The sequence below is a fragment of the Lemur catta genome, chromosome 8 (assembly GCF_020740605.2).
Source record: "Lemur catta isolate mLemCat1 chromosome 8, mLemCat1.pri, whole genome shotgun sequence".
In the NCBI taxonomy this organism is placed as follows: domain Eukaryota; kingdom Metazoa; phylum Chordata; class Mammalia; order Primates; family Lemuridae; genus Lemur; species Lemur catta.
The window spans coordinates 59,896,319-59,918,912 of NC_059135.1; the positions used below are offsets into that span (position 1 = coordinate 59,896,319).

Sequence of the window (22,594 nt, forward strand, 5' to 3'; positions counted from 1 at the left end):
AATGAGGTTATAGATTGTATGAAAATGAAACTATTTGACTAAATATGTAGCAACATGTCTCAAATAGTTAAATTATATACATTAGAAAATCACATTCATTCACATTCATTCATTCATTTAACAGATACTTATTGATACCATGCTCCCGCCAGGCATTGTTCAAAGTGCTGGAGATAGAGAAATGTGAAAAGCATTTAGAGCCTCTACCTTTATGGAGCTTTCATTTGAGCCAGGGAGATGTCCACCAAACAAGGATATAGGTGTAAAATACATCCTTAGAACTTCATTATGCTACTATAGGAACCATGTAGAGATGCTTTCCAAGGTAATATTATTATATTGTCTTATAGGAGACATAGTGATCCTTTTAGTGAAGTTGCGATCAAAAAATATTTTTTGATCTGTTTTATAGTCAGGGAATGAAGCTGCTAAAATGTCTTTTCTGACCACTGCAATGATTGTAAAGTCATTTCCTGTCTCAAGGTGAAGAAGCTGGCAATATTTTTTGCTAAAATTAATTTTAAAAAAATGTTGGTGATGCATGACCCACTACTATTAATACAATAATAAATGCTGGCTAAATATTAGTTTTAACTATTTGTTCAATGGTGTCATATGTAAGGTGATGTGAACTAAACATTAATAAATTTAAGAACTGAAAGCTTGAAGTATGACTGAGGATAGGAAAGAATCAGAAAAATTGATAAGAGATTCAAAGGAGAAATGGAAACATTAGTTTCAAAAGCTGGAGGTCTAAGGTATTCAAAAGACAATGATTTATTGGCACTGGATGAAGTAGAAAAATAGTTACGAACTCAGATTTCAACTTGTGAACTTTCACAATTTGAATATCCAAAAGAGGTATTATTGTAGATGGAGATATAAAATTAGTACAAATATTGGTGTAGATTTTGGAGTTATTAAAAACAGATGTTAGTGAAGCTATGAAAGTGGATGAGCTTCCTGAAAAGCATCTAAAGCATATGAAACTGAAAAATACTGAAGTATTAGGATTGAACTCATCAATGGGAAAAATGAAGTCAGCAAAGATATTTTCATTAATTTAGAAGTAATTCTTTGCCTGCCAAGCACTGGTAGAGGTGGTAAATATAAAATATAGCAGGGTAAATTAACACATTAATTTACATTTTTATCTGACAAGGGCTCATCAGCAAAAAGAACATATATTTATTTTCACCTTCTCTCTCTTATAAGGAAGATTTCTAGGCTCTTTGGCTCCCAGGTATGATCTTCCTGAAGTATGTAGGGAGGAGATGCTGTTATTTTGCTCTGGTAGGTTATGCCCATAGATAATTAAATAGTGTTGTTCAACAAAGGGGAGGGAATGGATGCTGAGAATTTGAGTTGAAGTGGGTGAGTGGCCTAAGCTCTTTGGCCCCTAAACTGAGAGAGGGGCTCAGATAGTCCATGTGTTCTGCTGCAACTGCTGGGAGATGCACAAGGATAAGCCAACAACTGACTGGTGGTAGATTTCTCTCAATGTTGGCTGCAGAAAGTTGGGAAAGATTTAATTTGATTCATAAAAATTACAGAAATGTAACTTTTTATTTGCAATTCATATAAATTGCACAAAGTGAATTAAAACACAGCCTCTGCCCACATACAACTATGGCGTCAAGTATGGTGTGATAAATACTAAGCACAGGATACAAATGAAGAATGGCATGCTTAAGAGAAGGAAAAGGAAAAACATCCAACACCAAAAATGATGGCCACTGACCAATGGCCGTTGCTAAGTTTTAAAAAGGAATCTGCTTTTTCCAGCCTACTCACCCTATAGTCTTCCTGTGTCCAAAAATATTAGAAGCAAGATAGGAAATTTTTGTTGTGACTGTACCTGCTCTTTGTAATTTTGAAACATGTGGCAACTAAGAGCACAAGCACAAAGAGAAGTCACCTGTTCTTTTTTTTTTTTTTTTTTTGAGACAGAGTCTCACTGTGTTGCCCAGGCTAGAGTGCCATGGCATCAGCCTAGCTCACAGTAACCTCAGACTCCTGGGCTCAAGCAATCCTTCTGCCTCAGCCTCCCAAGTAGCTGGGACTACAGGTATGCCCCACCATTTCCAGCTAATTTTTTCTATATATATTTTTAGTTGTCCAGCTAATTTCTTTCTATTTTTTTTTTTAGTAGAGATGGGTCTCACTCTTGCTCAGGCTGGTCTCGAACTCCTGAGGTCAAAGGATCCATCTGCCTTGGTCTCCCAGAGTGCTAGGACTATAGGCATGAAGAAATCACCTGTTCTAAATCACACCATGCTATTTAAGGGGATATGTGATAATCAGGTAAAAAGTTCACTTTTTAAATAAGATTCTAAACTTTGACCAGCATATCATTTGTATCTTGCACACTCAAGAACTATAAATCTTTCAGACCTAACCTATGATTGCAAGCCCTGAAGCAAGGGGATAAAAATAAGAGGAAAATAACTGGAAAGAAAATCATCAAAGACCATTGCATAACGCCATAAAAAGAGAAAATATGTAAATCAAATCTACATTGAAAAATTGCATAAATTGCACTGAGCATATACTGACTCCCTTACAGCCTAAAAGAGAATAAATTTCAGGCCTCGCCCAGCTCTACCTCCCTGCCCCATGGCAGGAGGAGATTGGTTTGGGGCTAACGGAGGGAGAGCAAAGAGAGGGAAATGTGGAAAGGAGTGACTTCTGAGGGTACAGAGTTGAATTATCTGTTCTGTGTTCTAGAATATGATTACTTCTACTGCACCAAGGGCCTGAGCTGGGATCATAGAGAAGGAACAGAGACTTCAGGGAGCCTTAAGGTTATGAGAGAGTCACTAACTCCTACTGCTGTTAGGCTTACTTTATACCTATGTTTATATAAATTGCAATATTAGCATTAAAAAAAAGCTGAGACATATGAGGAGCTTTAAGCCATCTGGTCTGAGAGACAATTTCCCAGTGCCAGTGGCTGTTTTTGTTTCATTGATTTTTTGATTATTGTATCTTCTATACACCATAGCAAAATTACATGGTCAACTGGTCCTGAGATAGAAGAGAAGTTATCTAAACTGCAAGTCACCTCGTCTTGCTGTTGTTGCTGTGGTTACAAGATAAAATAAATAACTGCGCTTAAACCAGGGTAAAGGATCTAAAAGTCATAGTTATGCATATATGCCATATATATCCTATATATAAATATGTATGGACTAGGCACCTGGTTTTGGTTGAATTCAATTCCAGTTTCATTCCTGCAAGAAGTTAATAACTAAACAACATAAATAATTATTATGGGGGAGATTATTATTCCAAACTACAGCTCAGGTTGTAGCAGGGTTAGGCTTTGGTTGCATTACAGTCATTTATGGAGTAAACATTTACATAACCAGTAGGCAAACAAAAGATTAGTTGTCTTGATTATACATAATGCGTATCAGAACTGGCCTGCTCTTCCTGAGTGATTTTCACATTCTGAATCATGATTATTCATAATTATGTTAAATACCAGTAATCATAAATTGGCAGGTACAGATCAGTGGTGGCGTGACTATGATTCATTTTCACATGTACATTGCATACAGCAAAAATCTTTTGGGAGGAAAATGTTCAAGTTGGCAGAAATAAGATATTAAACTTGAGAATCAGAAATAGCTACCTGAATTTATCACTGACTTGACTTTATTTTTAATTTTATCATGAATCCTTGATGTTGCTTATTTATTAAGGGTAAAACAGTAAGTATAAAGTAATATTGACACAACTTTGCTCTCTCAAGTACATAAATACTCATGTGCTACAGTACTACATAGTTATCATCATCTCTTTCAGAGAAGGAAGTGCCTCTCTTATATGTATATAAAATGGTTGTACATTCATTTTTTAATGAATGTTTTTTAAATGAGAAGAATGATTGATATTACACATTTTCTTAATAGGAAAAAATACTTAAAGGAGCAAAAAGGTATCTACATTTTTTTATTTGTGTTGGGAAGAAATCTTTAAGTATAGCTACAAAATAAAATAATTTCCTATAATTATATGAGGCCAGTATTGAGAGAAGTGGATGGAATTTGAGACAAATCTTGGTAACAGAAGTCCAACAAACTCCAACCTTATGGATAGTTGAAAAGGACTAGGCCTCTGTCCTACAAAGATTAATAATTTTGGTAATAAATATATGCAAATAGACACCACTTTGAAATTTTTCTTTGGACAACCTTTAAATTTACCCCAGCATAAAAATGAAGGTTTGTCCAGTAAAAAACTGAACAACTATAGAACTCATCTGATGATACTAAGCCCAGAATTATGCAATAAATGTTTAATTACACAGTTAATAAAAAGTTGGAAAAGGATAAATGTCATTCCTTTCCATTTTGTCTGGCCAATGCTTCCTTTATTTAAATGTCTTATACAAAGGCAATCATGCATATTTTATGAAAATATACTTGGAATGACGTTGAGACAGAAATGAAAAGTAGCAAAGGATCAGTCCTTTATTTGTCTATACTGGGCCGTGGCCTTCTTTTCTTGAATGCGAACTGCTCTGATTTGGCTATTACTACTTGTATAGAAAATCAGTAACATTTTCTAATAAGAATCTATCATAGTGTTGTGCTACCCCACCTCATACTTGTGCAAAAGATACTAGTGGCTCATCCTTATTGTATTATAATATTCTGAAGTGCTTTTTGAAATGGTGATTGCAAATTTTTTCATCAGTCAAATTAAGGTAATAATGTTAGACATACTGTGGTTTTGTAACTATTAAATGAGACAATATCCATAAAGTACTTAATACAGTGCCCAGAACCTAGTTAGTCTTAAATATATGATAGTTATTGTTATTGTTTTATTGGCTTCTTTACCAAAGACAGAGATGACTTGGGATTGTTTGAAGAAATCTTAAAGACTGCTTAAAAAGTGAATTGCAAAGAAGGCAACTTAGATTTAAATATTCTCCTTTGAATCTTGCCCTCCCCAGGGCTGGCTGGCATTATCTATTACAATTCATTATGCATTTGCACTATTCATGGTTGCATCACAGCTTTCTGTCCCTACATGCTCCTCTTTCAATTGCTGAACCAGAGTTTCGCCTGGATTGGAGTTCTCTGAGTGCAGCCATGATCTGCCAGCAGAGAGCCAGTCAAGGAGGACAAGTCTAGGTTCTTTAAAGGAGTTGGAGCTTGCAAAATTAGTTGAACTAAATGAAAAATTCTAAGTGGAAATTTTTAATTATTTTCCCAGGTTTTCAAATATGATAAAGCAGTGATATCTAAGAAATAAGCCTTTTATGAAAATGGATTTGCTTCCCCGTCTTCCCCCGCCCCGCCCAATTTTCCCCCTAGGAATTATAACTGTATAAATAACTTGAGTCTGGAACTAATATATGCATGCTACTGCCTGTCTTAGCCTCAAGCTCATTACAATTTCTAGAAAGAAATTCTTTGCAGAGTTTACATGGCTAGTTTCTAATATCCTGTGATCCTGTGGTAAAGCACATGTGAATTTGTGCCTTCTGAGACTCATTTTCAGAGTAGTTTGCATAGGTAGCAGTCCATGGCTGTCCAGAGAACAGAGGTAAAACAGGAAATGTTATAACTGGAAGAGGTGCTGAGATAAAATTGTAGACCCAAAGACTGTGAGATTCAAAAATGTTACACAGCAAATCAATTTCTATTTTAAGGCACATTGAAGAGTACTTTATTTTTAATTTCAACCAAGAAATATATAACAGCGAAGATTCACTAGAAATTACATAATTCTGAACTTTAACCATTGGTAAACATTAGTGTATACAAGCAAAAAGGACAGCATTGTTTCACTTTCTCTCAACAGTCTGCTTTGGGAAGATAGCAATTTCCCTTTTCCCTCTCTTGGGTATATATGAAACTCTCAACGCTGTATCCTGAATACCCCACTCACTTATACATTTTAAAAATTATCACCTATGACGTGAAGTTGACCTTTCACATGATATATTTACTACATATCACACCCTTGAATTCAAGATACTCCTGGAGCTCTGACAATATTTCATTCAATTTTCTAACAACAAATGCCCCTTGAGACTGGGTATCTTGTAATCTCTCAAACTGAGAGCTCATTCAACTACTACACATTAGTTCATGCTGTTTCCATAGTAAGCAGTGGTTTTTTTTATTTGTGTTTTATCTCTCTAAATTTACATCTATCCAGGTCTCTCTCCTTAACAAAGACTTCCACAGATTTTTTTTCTCAGAACTTCTTGAGCACTTAAGAATATATTTGTGTACTGCTCTCATATCATGTATATATGTCTCAACACACTCATGAAAGGGAGCAATCTACTTGAAGGCAGGAAACTTGTTTTATCCTTATTTTTACATTGTCACTTTAATAAACATATGATGGACCTTATGCACATTTAACTCTGTGTTAAGCACTTGGGATACCGACATCCTTAAGAAGTTCTACCTACAGACAGGAATCTCACAATCATCTGGTATAGTCTCCAATTTCTGTTTTCAGTAGAGACAAATGAAGAGCAATAAAAAAGTTTTTTGACTAAGGCTTAGCTCATATTTTGGCCTGGAGGGGCAGGGCTAGAGAGTATGTGATGATTAGGAATTAATATTTTTAACATGTATACCAAATGACTCTGGTGTTCAGCCAGGTATAAAATCCTCTGCCATTGATAAAGATCAAATCTGAGAAATTTCACAGAATTATTACACTTCATAATTATGGCCTCATCTATATGCTTCTTTTAACTACTGCTTTAAGCAAGAATCTCTTAATGTAATTAATGGCCAATGATAAATCAAAACATTTTGAATTTATATTGAATTATTGTTTCTGTACCTTATCCTGGGAATTTGGGTATGACACATTATTTATCTGAGATTCAAAATGGGGTTTAGAATAGTGACCCTTCTAGATATTTGTCAAGATTATATTTTAATCTTGGCATTACTTATTGGTATAAGTTATCATAGCCGGCACTTATCAAATACCAAATAATATGTTTTGTTTAGGTCTGAATATTAATTTTATATGTATACATTTTTATTAAATACCTAAATAGTAACTGTAAATAAGTAGTAAGTATAAATAAATGTGAGTAAATAAATAGTAAATACTAAAGGCCTTAATACTGTTACATGTTATAGCAATTAATAACACAACATATTCTAAGAACCTAAAAATAGTTACCAAACCCTATTCACTTCCACCAAAACAACAGCTTCTCAATTTGGTTACTACAGTTAGTAACCAAAATCTCCAAAAAGCCCTAGGTACTTAATATGGTCTCCTATGAGCGTTTTACAATAAAGATATTTTAGTAAACTTCAGTTAAGATTAATATTGTTTGTCTAAATGTGCTACCTACTTATTAAGACAAATAATATGACAAAATTGAACAGCATTTTGATATGTTCTTTAAAAACTGATTTATCTATTGAAACTTTCTTAAAGACTTTCAAACTATATAGTTGACTTTAAGATTTATTTTCAAGTCTCAGTCTTTAAATTATCAGTATATTTTACTTTTCTCGTAAAATAGTACTTTTGGGAAATGTCATCCTGGCATGATTAATCAAATTTCATGATTGAAAAGTTTGAAGAACTTTCTACCCATTTCTACTCTATTTTATTGTTTTTATAGTGATTCTAATATATTCATTAATCATTAATTAGAATAACATTAATGTATTATAAAAACAACTGGAAAATATTATATTCCTTTAGTAATTTAAAAACAGTTCTGGGTATCAAGTACCTAGTGTACTGTGTTCTTTACTAAAAATGTGGAGACTTAAGTACTACTCTTCCACTAATGTGTGTGTCCTTGGGCCAATAATATAATAAATTTGAGCTGAATTTTGTTCATCTTTAAAATAAGAATAATTATGCATCCTCATCTTATAAGCATGGAGCAAGAATTAATTACATGTTTAAAATATATAGAGCTCTTTAGCACCTTACAAGTAAATGTAACAAGTACCACATGTATTATTACTATAACACTGATAAGAGACTTTCTCTTTACAGCTTACTGGAAGGTACCATGTGTTATACTTTGCATTCTTAATAAAATCTCTCCCACTAATGAAACCATGATTACAGAATGCCTAGCTTCACCAAACTGACTTAATTTTGAAATTTAAAAGACATGTTAATGCGGAAATAATTTAGATCCTTTATTGTTTTTTGCTAGACTTCTATAATCTGTCAATTGAAGCACAGAACTAACAAATGGAAAGATTGTATTCCAAAATACACCATTAGCATGTTCCACCATCTTCTTACATTCTCAACTTTTTCTAACATTGTTTAAAAAAAAAGTGAAATATTTTAGAAAGAATTGGAAGAAAGCTCTTAGATGTTGAAATAGTGTTAGCCATAGCTCAGCTTGTTCTATGGTATTGACAGATTGTAAAATTTATAATATGCATAAGAATCACGCCTGAAGTGATGAGGTGATACTTAACCCAACTCAAAATATATAGAGAAGAAAGGAGCCTTACATTTGCCAGATGTAAAATGACATTTTAGCACTGTTCCAAATTAAAGGTCACTGATCATCATAAATAGTCCCTATATAGTCAGGGAATTCAGACATTAAAACTGACATGGTTTCCTTTAACACCCTCAGAAAAAATATCTGAATCCCATTTTCATGTTTTCATTTTAAAAAATAATCATTTATTTACTTAGTACATTCCCAGATCTCTGTATGAAAATATTTGTTCTTTGCTGATCAAACTCATGCATTTACTATAACAGAAAATTATACAGATCTAGAAAATACATATTACTATCCCTGAAATATACACAGTAGTTCCTATAAGTATGCAATCATATAAAAACACACCAAACAGAAATAACTCCTTACTCAAGTATCCTTATCTTGCTATCTACTTGTCTTGTGATAGCTGATAAATACTATAAGCCCAGGGGACAAATATGAATATTTCAGTCAACAGTGATCGGCATAGCTCTTTCTAGTACCTTGTGAATTACAGACTTAGATCCACATGCCAGAGTTCCTGAGTGCACTCTATGTGTTAGACATTCTGCTAAGTCTGTTAACTATGTTATCTCATTAAATTTTCTCAACCACCCTATAAAATAGGTAAAATAAGTATTATTTTTTCCACTGACTAGATGAGCTTAACAAAAAGACCCAAAGTTCACACGCTTACATATATGCAGTAAGTTTATAATGCCATCCTTTTCTGCCTTTCTATCACATTTGTCCACTTCTATCATAGTCACCAGGGTAAAATAGCTAAAATAGCCAATAATTAATGTTTTTAAAAATTTAAAAATTTTATATGTGCTAGAAACAGTAGTTTCAACATACTAGGTGGACTTTTGGCAGTAAAGTCTTTTCATCATACTATCAGTAATTCAAATAAACAATTTGTGAGTTATTTTCCTTGTTTGTCTGTTTTTGATATTCCTAGATAGATTTTCTTTTCTTGTTAATAAAGGGAAATATGCAACATAATTACTTCCACTGCAAATCTCTCATGGGGTGGACGTTGTTAAGAGTACAGAGGGATCTGATTCAACTTAACCCATTCTCAGTTTTCAGAGAGTCTTGGGTGGTTCTGTGGTCCCACAGTAGATTATAGGTTGTTAATAACAAGAATTCACATTTTATAACTACCCTTTGTTCATAATATGGTCAAGGGTAGCTCTTAGGGCCCTAACTGATCACTTCAGAATGCATCTGATTTTCTGATCATCCCAGAATTTTTCTCCTCTGTTTTGCTTCCTTGATCTTCATATTCCTTAAATTAGTGGTCCTCAACCTTTTTGGCACCAGGGACTGTTTTAATGGAAGACAATTTTTCCGTGGACCCGGGGTTGAAGGAATGGTTTCAGGATGATTCAAGCGCATTACATTTATTGTGCACTTTATTTCTATTATTATTACATTGCAATATATAATAAAATAATTATACAACTCACCATAGGTTGGGGACCTCTGCCTTATATGAAACTGGACACATCCAAAACCTTAAAGCCTCCCCATACTGAAGTGGGTCCTTTGGGACAAGGCAGGTTCAGGAAGACAGTACATTTAAAGCTGACCTAGAATTCAGAGATAGGAAAAGATATTTAACATGTTGCTTACACAATAATATTTATTTGCCATGGGATAACTTTTTTTATGTGCTATGATTGTAGCAAGGTAACTGTAATGTTACTGCAAAATAAAAAGTAAAAACCAGAAGAAATAACTTTTGATCCTAGTTTTGCTACTTTACTAGTATTAAAGCTTTGGGCAAGTCATTTGCTTCAATTTCCAAAACCGTAAAATAAGGATGTGATTGTCTGTCTCTCCAAGCTCTTAAAGGGCTCAAAATGGACTAAGTAAAAGTGCTTTGTAAAGGGCAAATATGACATCTTGTTACTAATAGTTCATATATATGAATTCAGTAAAAACTAACACAATGCACTTGATTGTTCAACATAGTGAGAAAAAGAACTTAGAGATGATAGAATTTACAGATTCATTATAGAGATAAGGAAATTGAAGATCCCACACTTGAGTGGCTTTCCCAAGGTCATCAAAGAGCAAGAAGGTAGAGCTCTCAACTTGGAGCAGGAAGATTTCTGCTCTACAGATGAAGCCTGAACGAAGACACAGCTGGCTTCCATTTGTAACATTTGTTTAATAAGAAAGGCCTCTATCTCCCTGACTGGACACTTATTCTACCCCACTGAACACTTAACTCTTTGCCAGGAACGGTAACTTTCTTACTGGAACCCAGATAGTAACAGTCAAATCCAGGGATGTGAACCCAAATCTGTCTGGCTCCACAGCCTGAGCTCTTAACCACTGTGGTACTTAGTTAACCACACACATGCTCAGCCTCCCAGGAGAAAAGGCAAAGGAGGGGGTGGGGAGCCCTGCCAGGATAAAATATGCTGAGACTTGTTAGGCTTTATGCATGGAAAGACAAATCAGTGGCCACCTGGCTCAAAGTTGTACATTTTGAGATACATGGATGCTGACAAGCAGTTAAGACTTTCAAAGCTCTTTAAGCTTATAAAGGGAGAAATACAGCTCCAGTTATAGTTAGAATTTAATAAGCAATGTTAAAATCCTAAACACCAAGATTTGGTTAATTTTGTCAATTAAGTTGATAAAATTTGATTTAATTTTTTTGTCCTAAGCCTGTGTTTTTTTTTTTTTTAGAAAAGAGAAGAAACAACCACATTTGAATGGTGTTTAAATTTTAAATCACAAGGATATTTTTAACAAAACTGACACCTTAATGTGATAAAAGGGTTTATTCACTTCCAATGAGTAAGAAAATTATTGCCAACAGAATTATAGAATCCAGAAACAGAAATTCATTTTGACAAAAGGACATCCTAAAGAGGGAATGAGAATGTAAGTAGATTTTGGTGTTGATATATCAGAATCTGAGCTTGAAATGTGAATGGGCACTGAAAACTCTGCCCTCTGCATACCCATAGTACCAAATATTTTACATGTCTGCATGCCTATGCATGTTTCTCCAGGCCTCACCTCTACTCTGGAATGTGTGCATGTTGATAAAGAATCTTTGCCTAAAACTGCATATGATAATATTGAAGTATAGCACCATTTTTAAGAGACATAGCATACTGATCGTAGGCATTTTTTCTTTTGATACTGATTGCAAAAAATGTTTATCTTTTGGAGGAGAGATAGAGAACCCTACACTAATTATTAGCCAATTTTCTTTAGCTTTTAACTTGACTGAGAGCCACAAAAATAGTACTGATAAGCACAGTGGTCTGTGAGCCCCTTAAGGGCAGAGGTAATATCTTTGTGAGCTTTGTTTCCCTGCTGCAATGCTTGGTATAGCAGGTATTGAATAAATGCTCCTTTTATTGAAATAAAACTTAATTCATGAATATATATAATCTTGGAAATTCTAAGAAAGTGTACAGTGATTTTCCATGTTTCAAAATGTAAAATTTGATTAGTTAAAAACTCATTGAAATTGACAATAAAGCACATCTATTTTGGTACTTTAAATTTCTAAAATGCTTAGTTGTAAATGACCCCCCAAAAGAGAAAAAGTATAATACATTTTTAATTCCAGAGGACCATGAAAAGTGATATTTACATTTTTCCTTTAAAAATACTATTGTTCTTATTTTTCTTCAAACTTTGATATAAGTAGATATTAAACTTCATAGAGGAAAGATAGGAATTTACTTATATTTTAGGAATGTATTAGCCAAATGACTTTCTTCTGTTAAAATAACATAAAAATAACTGTATAAAAAATATCTTCCACACTCATTAACCCTTCAGAAAATACTTATGATCAATTCTTAAAGAAGGGCACACATTAAACACTTGATAATGTGAATAGCTGTATCACCACTTCATTTGAGTATGTCATTTATTTCACATATTATATAATAGATCTCATGAGAGTAAGAATGGCTATGATTACCATGGATATCAAAAACTACATAAACAATGCAGCCTTTAGTCATTATATTTGGCTTTAAATTTTTTAATTAACCATTGTTCTTGAAGTAATTTCAATGGACAAAACTGATTTTTTATTATGATTGCATCATTCAACATTATTTTAAACATTCAATCATTTAAAAGCTGTTAATGATTTTTTATATTTTCCTTTGCATATTTCTGTCTTGAATGCAAAGAGGAAACAAGTTTTCCAATGAAACAAAATCAAGATAATTTTTCATAAGTAGTTATTTCTGTGTTAAACTATATTTCAACAAACATAGCTATTAAATTTATTCTTACCTATTAAACAATTGTTGGGCAGTTTGAAAAAAGGCATTAAAATAAGATTTTAAATTGGAATAAGAAGGCAGGGAAAAGCAGATATATCAATGATAAAGATTAAGATAGTCATGATTAAGTATAAAATCTGGCCCAGAATTTCTGGCAGCCAAAGGAAAAGATTTTTTCTACTTTGGGATAAATCTCTCTTATTGAGCATTTATTTTGGGAACACTGAATTCTGACACCACTTTCTATGTTTTAGCACATGTAGGAGTACTCTCTAAATTATGAAAGCACTATATAAAGATGACATTATAACAAACTAGTTGTGAATAAAGCCATAATACTGACTTTCAGCTCCCTGTTTTCATCAATTAACTCTTATACATGAAGACCTTAAAAAAATGTTTGCCTGCAATTAGGTAGCTTCTTTGAAACACAAAGTCTGAAGACTTTCATTAAAATTGAAATGCAAAACTCTGATCTTGCTACATAAAGCTACACACATACACACTATCTAGGAAGACATAAAATAAGCACTTCCTTTAGGTTGTAATGTGCAAAGGTGGAATTCGTAGAGAAATATTAATTACCAATGAAGTGTGATTTTTCAGTTTTAAATAAATCTTATCAGCGGCACTTATAGTTGAATAAATACATACTTTAAATAAACATTTAACATTTTTTTATTGTTCCAAATAGTTTATAAATGTATTTAGACAAACCCCAATTCTATTTTTCCAACAATTTTTGCATGGCCCACTTTAACTAGCCTTTGTCTGCTTCTTTTTACATGAACATATACATATTTATTAAGCTTGTAAATATGTAAACCTCTTTTCCTTTTATTACTCTCCAACAGGAATCTGAAATCTAGATTATTATTCAAAGAGATATACAGATATATGGGCCTTCTTCTACCTGTTGATTTTGGCACCAACGCCATCAGGTGACCATGTGGAGAATAAGTCTTCTCTCCCTAGTAGGACAAACTCATCTTCCATCTGTTCCATTTAGAATCGTCTGTCAGCCCCTTTGAGTTGAAAAGTCTTTCCCTGACTCAAGTTCCTCTCAGGATTCTCCTGAGGTGTAAAGTCCTTAGGGTTTCCTTTATTCCTTTATTCAGTCCACAGAGGAGAGCTTTCTGTGGTCCGGGCTACGCTTTCGAAGGATAAGACATTGTCCTTTAAGCACAAACTCCTCTAACTCTGCTACTGTATAAATGAATAACTGAAACAAAGTGTCTTGGGGCCTTGCCCCACTGCACAGGGGGTGCTCAAGAAAGGGAAAAGCTACTTCTACCTAGCAGTCACAAATCTTCCTGAGGGGATAATACCTGAGCATATGCATTAAAAATAATTGGATGGCAGGGGGAAAGGGGAGATTTCCAAACAGGGAAATTGAGCAAAATCTTGGAAACTTGGACAAGTTTGAAACAGTTCTGCATAACTAAAGGGAAAGACTGAAAAGCAGCTTTCTATCATTACCTGAAAAGATTTATAGCAACTGTGATTCTTATTTTGTTAATGAACTCTGTAACAAGCAGACTACAGTGAGGATAGTTGAGTATAACAACAGAAGAACATCAAGTCTAGTCTTGGTTCTGAAAGTTGTCAAACATGACTATACCTAAGGCAAGCTAAGTAATGCTGGGCAACAACCACTCCAATATCTCAGTGGTATGGATCAACATAATCTTATTTCTTGCTTATGCAGATTCTGTTGTGGGTCCTGGGACTCCCCAGGGCAGCTGTGCTCAGGGTAATGGTTTTAGCATTCCAGAGTCCTTCAATATTGTGCTACCTCCATTTTAATACATGCTTTCATTATTGCAGCAGCAAGGGAAAAGAACACTGGGACGCAAACATTGGCTTAAGTGATTCCACCAGGAAATAAAACATTTCATGTCTGCTTACAATTCACTTACCAAAGTCACATGGTCATGCCTAATTCCAGTGAGGTGGAGCATATAATTCTCCCCTATGCCTAGGACCAGGACAGGAAACATTGGTGAGCACTGAAAATGCCTTCAGCAGTTATGAAATGTTATGAAAATTTTTTATGCTTAAGATTAGCCTAATGGGGTCCATAATATTACTAGTATGTCATAAATTAAGGTTGAAACTAATTAGTTTTAATCTTGATCTTGTGATTGAAAGTTATAGACTTTTAGTTTCACTGTTACTCAACATTTGCATCATTGTGCAAGCAACTGTAAAAACTAGTCATTTAGAGGCATAAATGATTCATGAAATTGTTTAACTTGAGTTATTGTTTGAAGATTCAAATCCAGAGACATTTAAATAAATTGCTTTGATTAATATTAGTTAAAACATCTAAAAGCAGCTCTTTCTGATATGGTTCCAATATTGTAATACAAATAAGCCATTTTTTTTCTTTTCATATGTGAAGATGCACTGAAAGGACTATATTATGTGTTGCAAAAAGAATAAATACTTAATGCCTAAACATAACAGACAAATGACATATTACTAGGCATTTAGTTCAGCAATCTTTTTGGTAGCTACAGTGGATAAATAGCTAAAGGAGAATTAGCCAAACATTGTTTCTGAATATCAATGTAATTTTATTACCTACCAAGTGTTATTCTGTCATGGTGAAGTGGCTAACACAGATCTTGTTACTTGACATTAGTACTACAGCAGAGGTCCCTTCAGGATGCTGCTCCATGTAAGATCTCTCCATCAGTTCTTTCCCATTTTTTTTCTTTTTTTCGAGATAGTGTCTAGCTCCGTTGCCTGGGCTAGAATGCGGTGGGGTCATCACAGTTCACTGCAACTTCAAACTCCTGAGCTCCAGTGATTCTCCTGCCTCAGTCTTCAGAGTAGCTGGGACTACAGGCGTGTGCCACCACCAGAGCTAATTTTTCTATTTTTTATAGAGAAGAGGTCTCACTATATTGGTCAGGCTGGTCTCAAATTGCTGGTCTCAAGCAGTCCTCCCAGCTCAGCCTCTGAGAGTGCTAGGATTAAAGGCCTGAGCCACCGCACACAGTCACCAAATATTATTTTTAAATTGTAGTTTTAATTCCTTAATTTCACATAATTTTCTGCATGTACGCTTTTTGACCCATCAAAATGACTTGCACTTAAAACAACTGGAGCGTGAGAGACTATGCACGAGATATGCAAATATACCTGTTCCTCAGGTGTAAGGAATCATCTAAACAGCATGCACGTGGGGTGGGAACTAAAACGTACAAACAAGCACACAGCTGTGTCTACGCGATCCCTTTACTCCAGTAAAACTTTCAAGAGGTGAATAAAACCTATCATTCAATTCTTAGATTGTCATCAGACATGATATTGTCCAGTCCTCATGTCACAGCTGTTACAGGCTTAAAAAGAAAGAACTATTCCTCTGAAGACAGGGCAAGCTTATACCTGCCATCAGAGAGATCACAGTGACACAGGTGCGCTCTTAACAGAACAGCTATCGTAGAGGTCAAGTTAAAAACACAAATTTGAGAAAACCACGCAAGGCGTCGAAGGTCAGATTGCAGGGTGGACAAGCCGCAGGCCCCGTTCTGCGAGTTTCTCTCCTCACTTCCGCCGCAGCCGCCGGTCGTTCCCTGGGGTTCTCGCAGGGCAGGTACCCCCCCCCACCTGTCCCGCTCGGGCGCGCCCGCCTTCCCGAAACGACGCCCTAGCGGTGGGAATGGGAACACTTCGCTTGGGAGCTTCCTTCCCGGCGGCTTCCCCAGCCGGACCCCAGAGCCCCGAAGCCCCGGGGGAAGGAAATTCCGACTCGCTGCCCGCCCGCCCCCGCCCCGTTCCCCTCCCCGGCTCGCTGCCTCGCTCGCTCCGATGCCGCCGCGTTCGTGCCCACTTGCGGACGGCCGTGCGGCGGAGGCGGCGGCGAGCCCCCGGGCTCTGGGCAGGGAAATGGGGCAGGGTGAGTGCGAGCAGGCTTGAGGAGGGGCCCGCAGCGCCCGGCTCCCCGCCCGCGGGGCAGGGGAGGCGCCGACTCGGCCGGGCCCGCGCCGGGCAGAGCCGCGGAGAGGCTGCCGCTTTCTCCCCCGCTCGAGCCCTGGCCTGAGCGCCGAGCCGCGGGGCGCGCGGGCCCGGGCAGGGAAGAGTAGGAGAGGAAGCCGCAAGAGAACAGGCGAGCCACTGTCTCCTTTTGAAAAGAGAGTAGGAGCCCTGGGTGGGAAAAGAGAGATTAGCCTTCCCAACTTTTCTTCGGGAGAAGTTTCCCCGGGGCGTTTTGTTTGTGCAATCTCGGCCGGAGGAGCCCGGGAGCGTGCTGCCGGCGTGGCGGCGATGCCCGTGCGCCTGGCCCCGCGCCGCCTCCTCTCCCAGCCCGGGCAGCTCCGCGCCCTCCCCGAGCGGCGCCAAATGGCTACCCAGTAACCCCACGGGGCGGGGGCTGCAGCGCCGCCTCCCGCCGCCGCGGCTGCGGGCCCCCGCGAGGACCTGCGGCGACGGCGGCGCCCGCGGGCTGGGAGCCGGGGCCCGCAGGTGGACGCGCACCCGGGAGGCGGGCTGGGAGGCTCGGGCTGGGAGGCTCGGGCGGGCTCTTGACGCGCGGCCGGCCCCGGGAAGGCGCGCGTCCCGCCCTGACCCGCCGGCCTCCCCCACCCCAGCAGTGACGCGCCGCCTCAGACCTGCAGCCCGCGCGGCGCCCCTCAGGGCGATGGACGGCCGAGCCCCGCTCCCGCAGGACGCCCCGGCAGGGTAAGCCCAGAGCGCCGCGCCGCCGCCCCCCGGGGAGGGCGAGGGCAGCAGGGCCGCGGCCGGTTTACCTGGCTGGCAGCTCGCTGCCCTGCCGGCAACCTGACTCACTGGCCGTCCCGCACGCGGCCCGGGAGGCTGCTTCCTCCCGGCGCTCTCGGAGGCCGCCGGGAGCGAGGGGTGGGGGAGTTTTTGATTGCTTTCCCACTGGGGCTGCCCTGGGTCGCCGAAGGCCAGCCGAATGCCAGGAATTGGGTGAGGAGTCCGGGAGCAATATTTCTAACAAAGGGCCCCTTGTTGGGGCTCTGGAGGAGCAGTGGACGGTACCTGTAAGTGAGCTCCTGGGAAGGGAGGAAAAAAGTTTCCTTGGCCAAGAACCGAGGCCTAGGCAGGTGAGCTACGTCAAGGTGACTCGGAGGAAGGGGCTTTCTGCAAGCGGGTGGAGGGCGACAGAAGTGTGTGCCAGCTGTCAACACTCATGACAGTTCCGGGAGCGGGCGGGGTGCGCGCCCCTGATTGGGGGTGTGTGTGCCTGTGACCAATTGCTGGTGCCAAAACCAAGCGCAAAGTCAGATTGCAAACAACTGTTCTTTTTATCCTCACGTGTTTGAGGAGACATTGGAGGGGAAGGGGCTGTCACATGGTCAGTTAATATTAAATGAAGCATGTCTTCCTGCCAGATATGCTAATAACCACCCTGCTAAGCTTTTGGGTAAACAGTAACGAGAACAGGTATTTCTGCAAGAGATGAGGAGAATCTGAAAATAACCTTGGTCTTGATAAGTAGTGCAGGAATAACTTGGGTGCTAGATGAGCTTCTGAAGTGGGAAGCTCCTCAGATGTAGTTTGATGTAGTATAACTTTTTCTTACAAGTGTTCCCCCAACTCAGTTCCTTTTCTTTCTTAGCTAATCGGAATGCAGAAATGCCCTAACGAAAATACGAATATTTCAGAAATAGAAATGTTAAGGAAAAATCGTTGTAAGTAATGAATGAGAGTTGTACAGTTTTTCTGATTTAAGAGTGGAGAAGTCATTTTTCCCTGGAACATGACAGGCGTTTCCTTAGAAGCAAGTCACAGCATGTTTATTCATCAGAGACTATGCGAACATTGGCAGTTGTCTAGAGGAAACATGGAAAAGTCTCAAAGCAACATGACTAATCTCAAAGATATTTAGTATAATGCTTACGTAGAGGAAACATGTAGTGTATGAATTCTTTCATTTTGCTCCAATTAGCTTTCTGTCCCCTGAAAATAGCCCCACTGCTGTTGGCTTGTTCCTCTTCTTTCCCCAGGTTTTTCATTGTTTAGATATTTTCATATATCCTTCCATATGTTCTCACATTAGGTGGTATGAGTAAAGAAATACGTTTGTAGAAAGATATGTAGCATAAAAAATCAAGGTCTGTGCAGAGACCTTGATGGTGGGATGGTTTTCAGAATACTGAAGTGTATTCAGGTACCACAAAAGATAGAATTAAATTGAATTTGGAAATAGATTAGGGTACTATTTGGGAAAAAAAATACAAGTCAATATGCCCACATACCCAAAATACACCCATGGGTGTTCAGAAATCAAATGATTTGAAGTGAGGGTCAGATGGTTCTGTGATGAAGAAATGGAAAGATATTTTTAGTGACAAGAAGACTATAGTAAGAGACTTTAGATTTTACTTTTTGAGTATTTAAAGGTTTAACTGGTAAGTTCTTTGCTCGAAGAGAATGTGCAAAAATGCTTTATCTAATTTCTCAAATACTTTTTAAGGACTTTTGCCCTCCCCTCTCCAAATTTAAGGAGGCCTATCTGGAAAGATGCTTCAACATCTTACCTAAAATAACACCACCACTGTATCATTTTACCTTATGTTATTCTATTCAGAGAAGTTATTACTACCTGAAAAATATAAACGTAAAAAATTACTTCTATACTTCATCTCTTCTTCCACTTGTCTATCTTGTCCTTTGGCATAGTCCAAGTGCCTGTTATGCAGTATTTGTTGAATAGTATTCAGTATTGCTTTTGTTCTTTCTCAAAAACCCAGAACATTAAAAAGGTTTAAATTCTGGGAGAAAATAACTGAGATAAGAGTATTTGGGAGGTGTCAGGGAACAATCTTAAAATAATTGTTAGGTTTTGGAAGTAAATTTTTTACTGTAAAGCTGACTAATTATACCATTACTCATTACTCTAATAGCCCAGTTACTCTAATAGCTCAATGAGGCCCAGTTTAGTTCTTATTTTTGGATATTACTGTTTGAAAGAATTCCTCTGTAATTTTCCTAGTTTTACATTGTTGTAACAAGTCATTTTAACATTGTAACAAGTCTCATTCTCCATATTTTACAAGTGAGAATCTGAAGCCTGTAGACACTTGAGTGACTTTGTTGAAGTCCTACAGCAAATTAGTAGCAAAACCAGAAAAAGAACCCAGGGCTTTAGTTGCTTAGTTCATTATGTTAATTACTTTTAATCTTTTTTTGACCACTTTGTAATAATCTACATTTTAACAAATATTTTATGTTTAATCATTAACTCAATACTTTTTTTAATATACATTTCAGGTAAAATGTGGTTGATATCCTCCTCCCCACGTGCATTATTTCTAAGATAAATTAGCATATTCAGGGAATGACTGATTACTTTAGGAAAAGTAATTGTTTTATGGCTCTTGAGCTGCTGCTTGTCTAAATACTGTAAATAATAATTGTATTATTGCAAGGTTTTAAAAGATTTTCAGTGTCTTCACACATTTAACTGGCTTTTAGCAACATACAATATTGTAAATTACTTGGGATAGGTGGCAGTTTCTACATCTCAGTGGAGGCAACAGTATCCAATTGTGGCTGCCTTAGTATCAAGTGCTGGCGAAGTCATCCTTGAGTCTTTCATCTTGGCCTCCAATGCAATGCCTTAATCCCTTAACATTCTAGATTTCTAGATTATATCCCCCCCTTTTCTTACGAGATGGGGTGGGGTCTTGCTATGTTGTCCTGGCTGGCCTTGAACTCTTGGTCTCAGGTGATCCTCCTGTCTCAGTAGCTGGGACTACAGGCCCGTGCCACCATGCCCTGCTTTAGATCCGTTTTTTAATATGTAGACACATGCCTTTTTTTTTTTGACTCTGAAATTTAAATGTCAAAAGCTTAATTGTCCTTGTTCTGAGGGATCTTAATGTTTTAAGTCTGAAAAAAATTTCAGGAATGGACAGGAGAGGAAAGCTCACTTTATATTTGCAGCTTTGACACTATGGAGTTAATTGGAGATGTAGTAAAAATTAAGGTATGATTTAGCAGCTGCTTTCTTAAGCTTTTGTTTGGGTGCACTATTGGTTCTAAAGTTTTACTGACTGTATAAACTGAGTTCTTGTTAGCAAACACTTACTGAATACTTTGAAGGTGAATGACTTAGCTGAGGTTTCAGGAGGAGAGTTACCTGGGGTTCTTTAATAGGCATGCTTTCACACCCTTACCTATTGTGATTTTAATTGGCTTGGGCTGGGACAAGGGCATGGCTAGTTTTAAAATGCTGCTCAGGGCCATTCTAATGTGCAACCAGATCTGAGAATCATTAAGTATATATAAACAGCTGAGACGGAGATAATGCCAGAAATAAAATGGACGTTGCTGTTAATCAATTGTAGGGGACTAAAGATTGAAACTTTCAGAGTTATTTTGCCCCTCTGAAGATTTCATTTAAGTGGTTTACAGTATTTTTAATATTTTTGCTACTTTTTGAGGAAGTATATTAATTTCATTTTACAATTAATGGAACTGAGGCTCAGAGAGCCTAATTAACACACTCAAGGACACACAACTGTAAGCAATGGAAGAGTATTAGAAACAAGCTCTTATCCCAAACCTGTGTTCTTCATCACTAGGCCTGTGCCACCTAGGATGTTTACTACGGTGGATTATACTGAATAGCTGAAGATTTTTATTGAAAGTGGAATTATAGATGCATCGCCTTGATTCTTTTTAAAATCATGTTTATATTATGGTTTTAAAAAACTACAATGTCTATCATTTAAAAGGAGGCTCAGTATTTGGGTTATATCTTCAAAATTAGATTTAACATTTTTATGTGTTTGGGACAATTTACCTCTTAGTAAACTGACAGCCTTTTTGTGTCATATGACAAAGTCTACTTAGTTTAGCTATTGGGCAGCAATTATAGCAAAATTTCAAAAGTAGGATTTTTGATTACCAAATAAGAAAAATAAAGTGTTTTATTAAAAAACGCTAGACTTCTCCTTCGAAGTCTGATTTCTTCTAAATGCTTTAGAGGTTATTGAATAACAGTATTATGATGTAACATTTTTACTGAAATGCCAGGTGTATTTATATAATAAATGGCAAGCTTTGTGTTAAGACAACTGCTTTCATTTAATTAGTCAAAAACTTATGAGCTCTTATTTTATATAAAACACATTTTTCAGGGCACTGGAAAATTGGCTTCTAATCGTAAGAGCTTTACTAAAGAAATTACCTATAACTGCAGGAAAAAAAGGAATATGTTAGTGTAGAAATGATACTTTGATGTTTGCTTAAAAAATTATGGTGGTGCTTAGAACTTAAAATGCAATAGCCTAACTCATGGGTCAGCAAACTATGTCCTGAGGGTCAAAATGGCACTTTACCTGTCCCCCCCTCATCCCCACTTTTCTCCAATTCTTTTTTTATGGTGATAAAATATGCATAACAAAATTTACCATTGTAACCATTTTTAAGCATACAGTTCAGTGATATTAAGCACATTCATCTTCAGCCAGCAACACCATTCATATTTATGACTCCTTTAACCTAGGATAACTGAAACTCTATACCCACTAAACAATAACTTCCCTTTCTCCCTCTCTTCAGCCTCTGGCAACCACCACCATTCTACTTTGTCTCTATGATTTTGACTACTTGAGGTACCTCTTTTTTTTTTTTTTTTTTTTTTTGAAACAGAGTCTTGCTCTGTTGCCCAGGTTAGAGTGCCAATGCATCAGCCTAGCTCACAGCAACCTCAAACTCCTGGGCTCAACCAATCTTCCTGCCTCAGCCTCCCGAATAGCTAGGACTACAGGCATGTGCCACCATGCCTGGCTAATTTTTCTATTTTTAGTTGTCCAGCTAATTTCTTTCTATTTTTAGTAGAGAGAGGGTCTCACTCTTG

At 37.4% G+C, this 22,594-nt stretch overlaps 1 protein-coding gene and 1 long non-coding RNA gene across 8 annotated transcripts in view; one reads left to right on the forward strand and one right to left on the reverse strand.

Annotated features, from left to right (window-relative positions):
- The window catches only part of LOC123643707, a 134,332-nt gene extending 116,383 nt beyond the window's left edge, over positions 1-17,949 (reverse strand). Inside the window, exons 1-2 of one of the 3 annotated variants that reach the window (XR_006736885.1) lie at positions 17,764-17,949; positions 9,946-10,068 (exon numbers count right to left, since the gene is read on the reverse strand). This is a non-coding gene — a long non-coding RNA (uncharacterized LOC123643707). Of the gene's footprint in view, positions 1-9,945; positions 10,069-17,369; positions 17,428-17,507; positions 17,594-17,763 lie in introns of those variants that run through there. The other 2 variants (XR_006736884.1, XR_006736887.1) reach the window with 2 other exon arrangements.
- COBLL1 (cordon-bleu WH2 repeat protein like 1) overlaps positions 16,539-22,594 on the forward strand; it is a 130,534-nt gene continuing 124,478 nt past the window's right edge. For 2 of the 5 annotated variants that reach the window (XM_045559385.1, XM_045559386.1), the window contains exons 1-2: positions 16,539-16,657; positions 17,349-17,439. In XM_045559385.1, the coding sequence (XP_045415341.1) occupies positions 16,570-16,657; positions 17,349-17,439 (179 nt within the window). In that variant the 5' untranslated portion in view covers positions 16,539-16,569. Of the gene's footprint in view, positions 16,658-16,787; positions 16,897-17,179; positions 17,440-22,594 lie in introns of those variants that run through there. The other 3 variants (XM_045559387.1, XM_045559389.1, XM_045559388.1) reach the window with 2 other exon arrangements.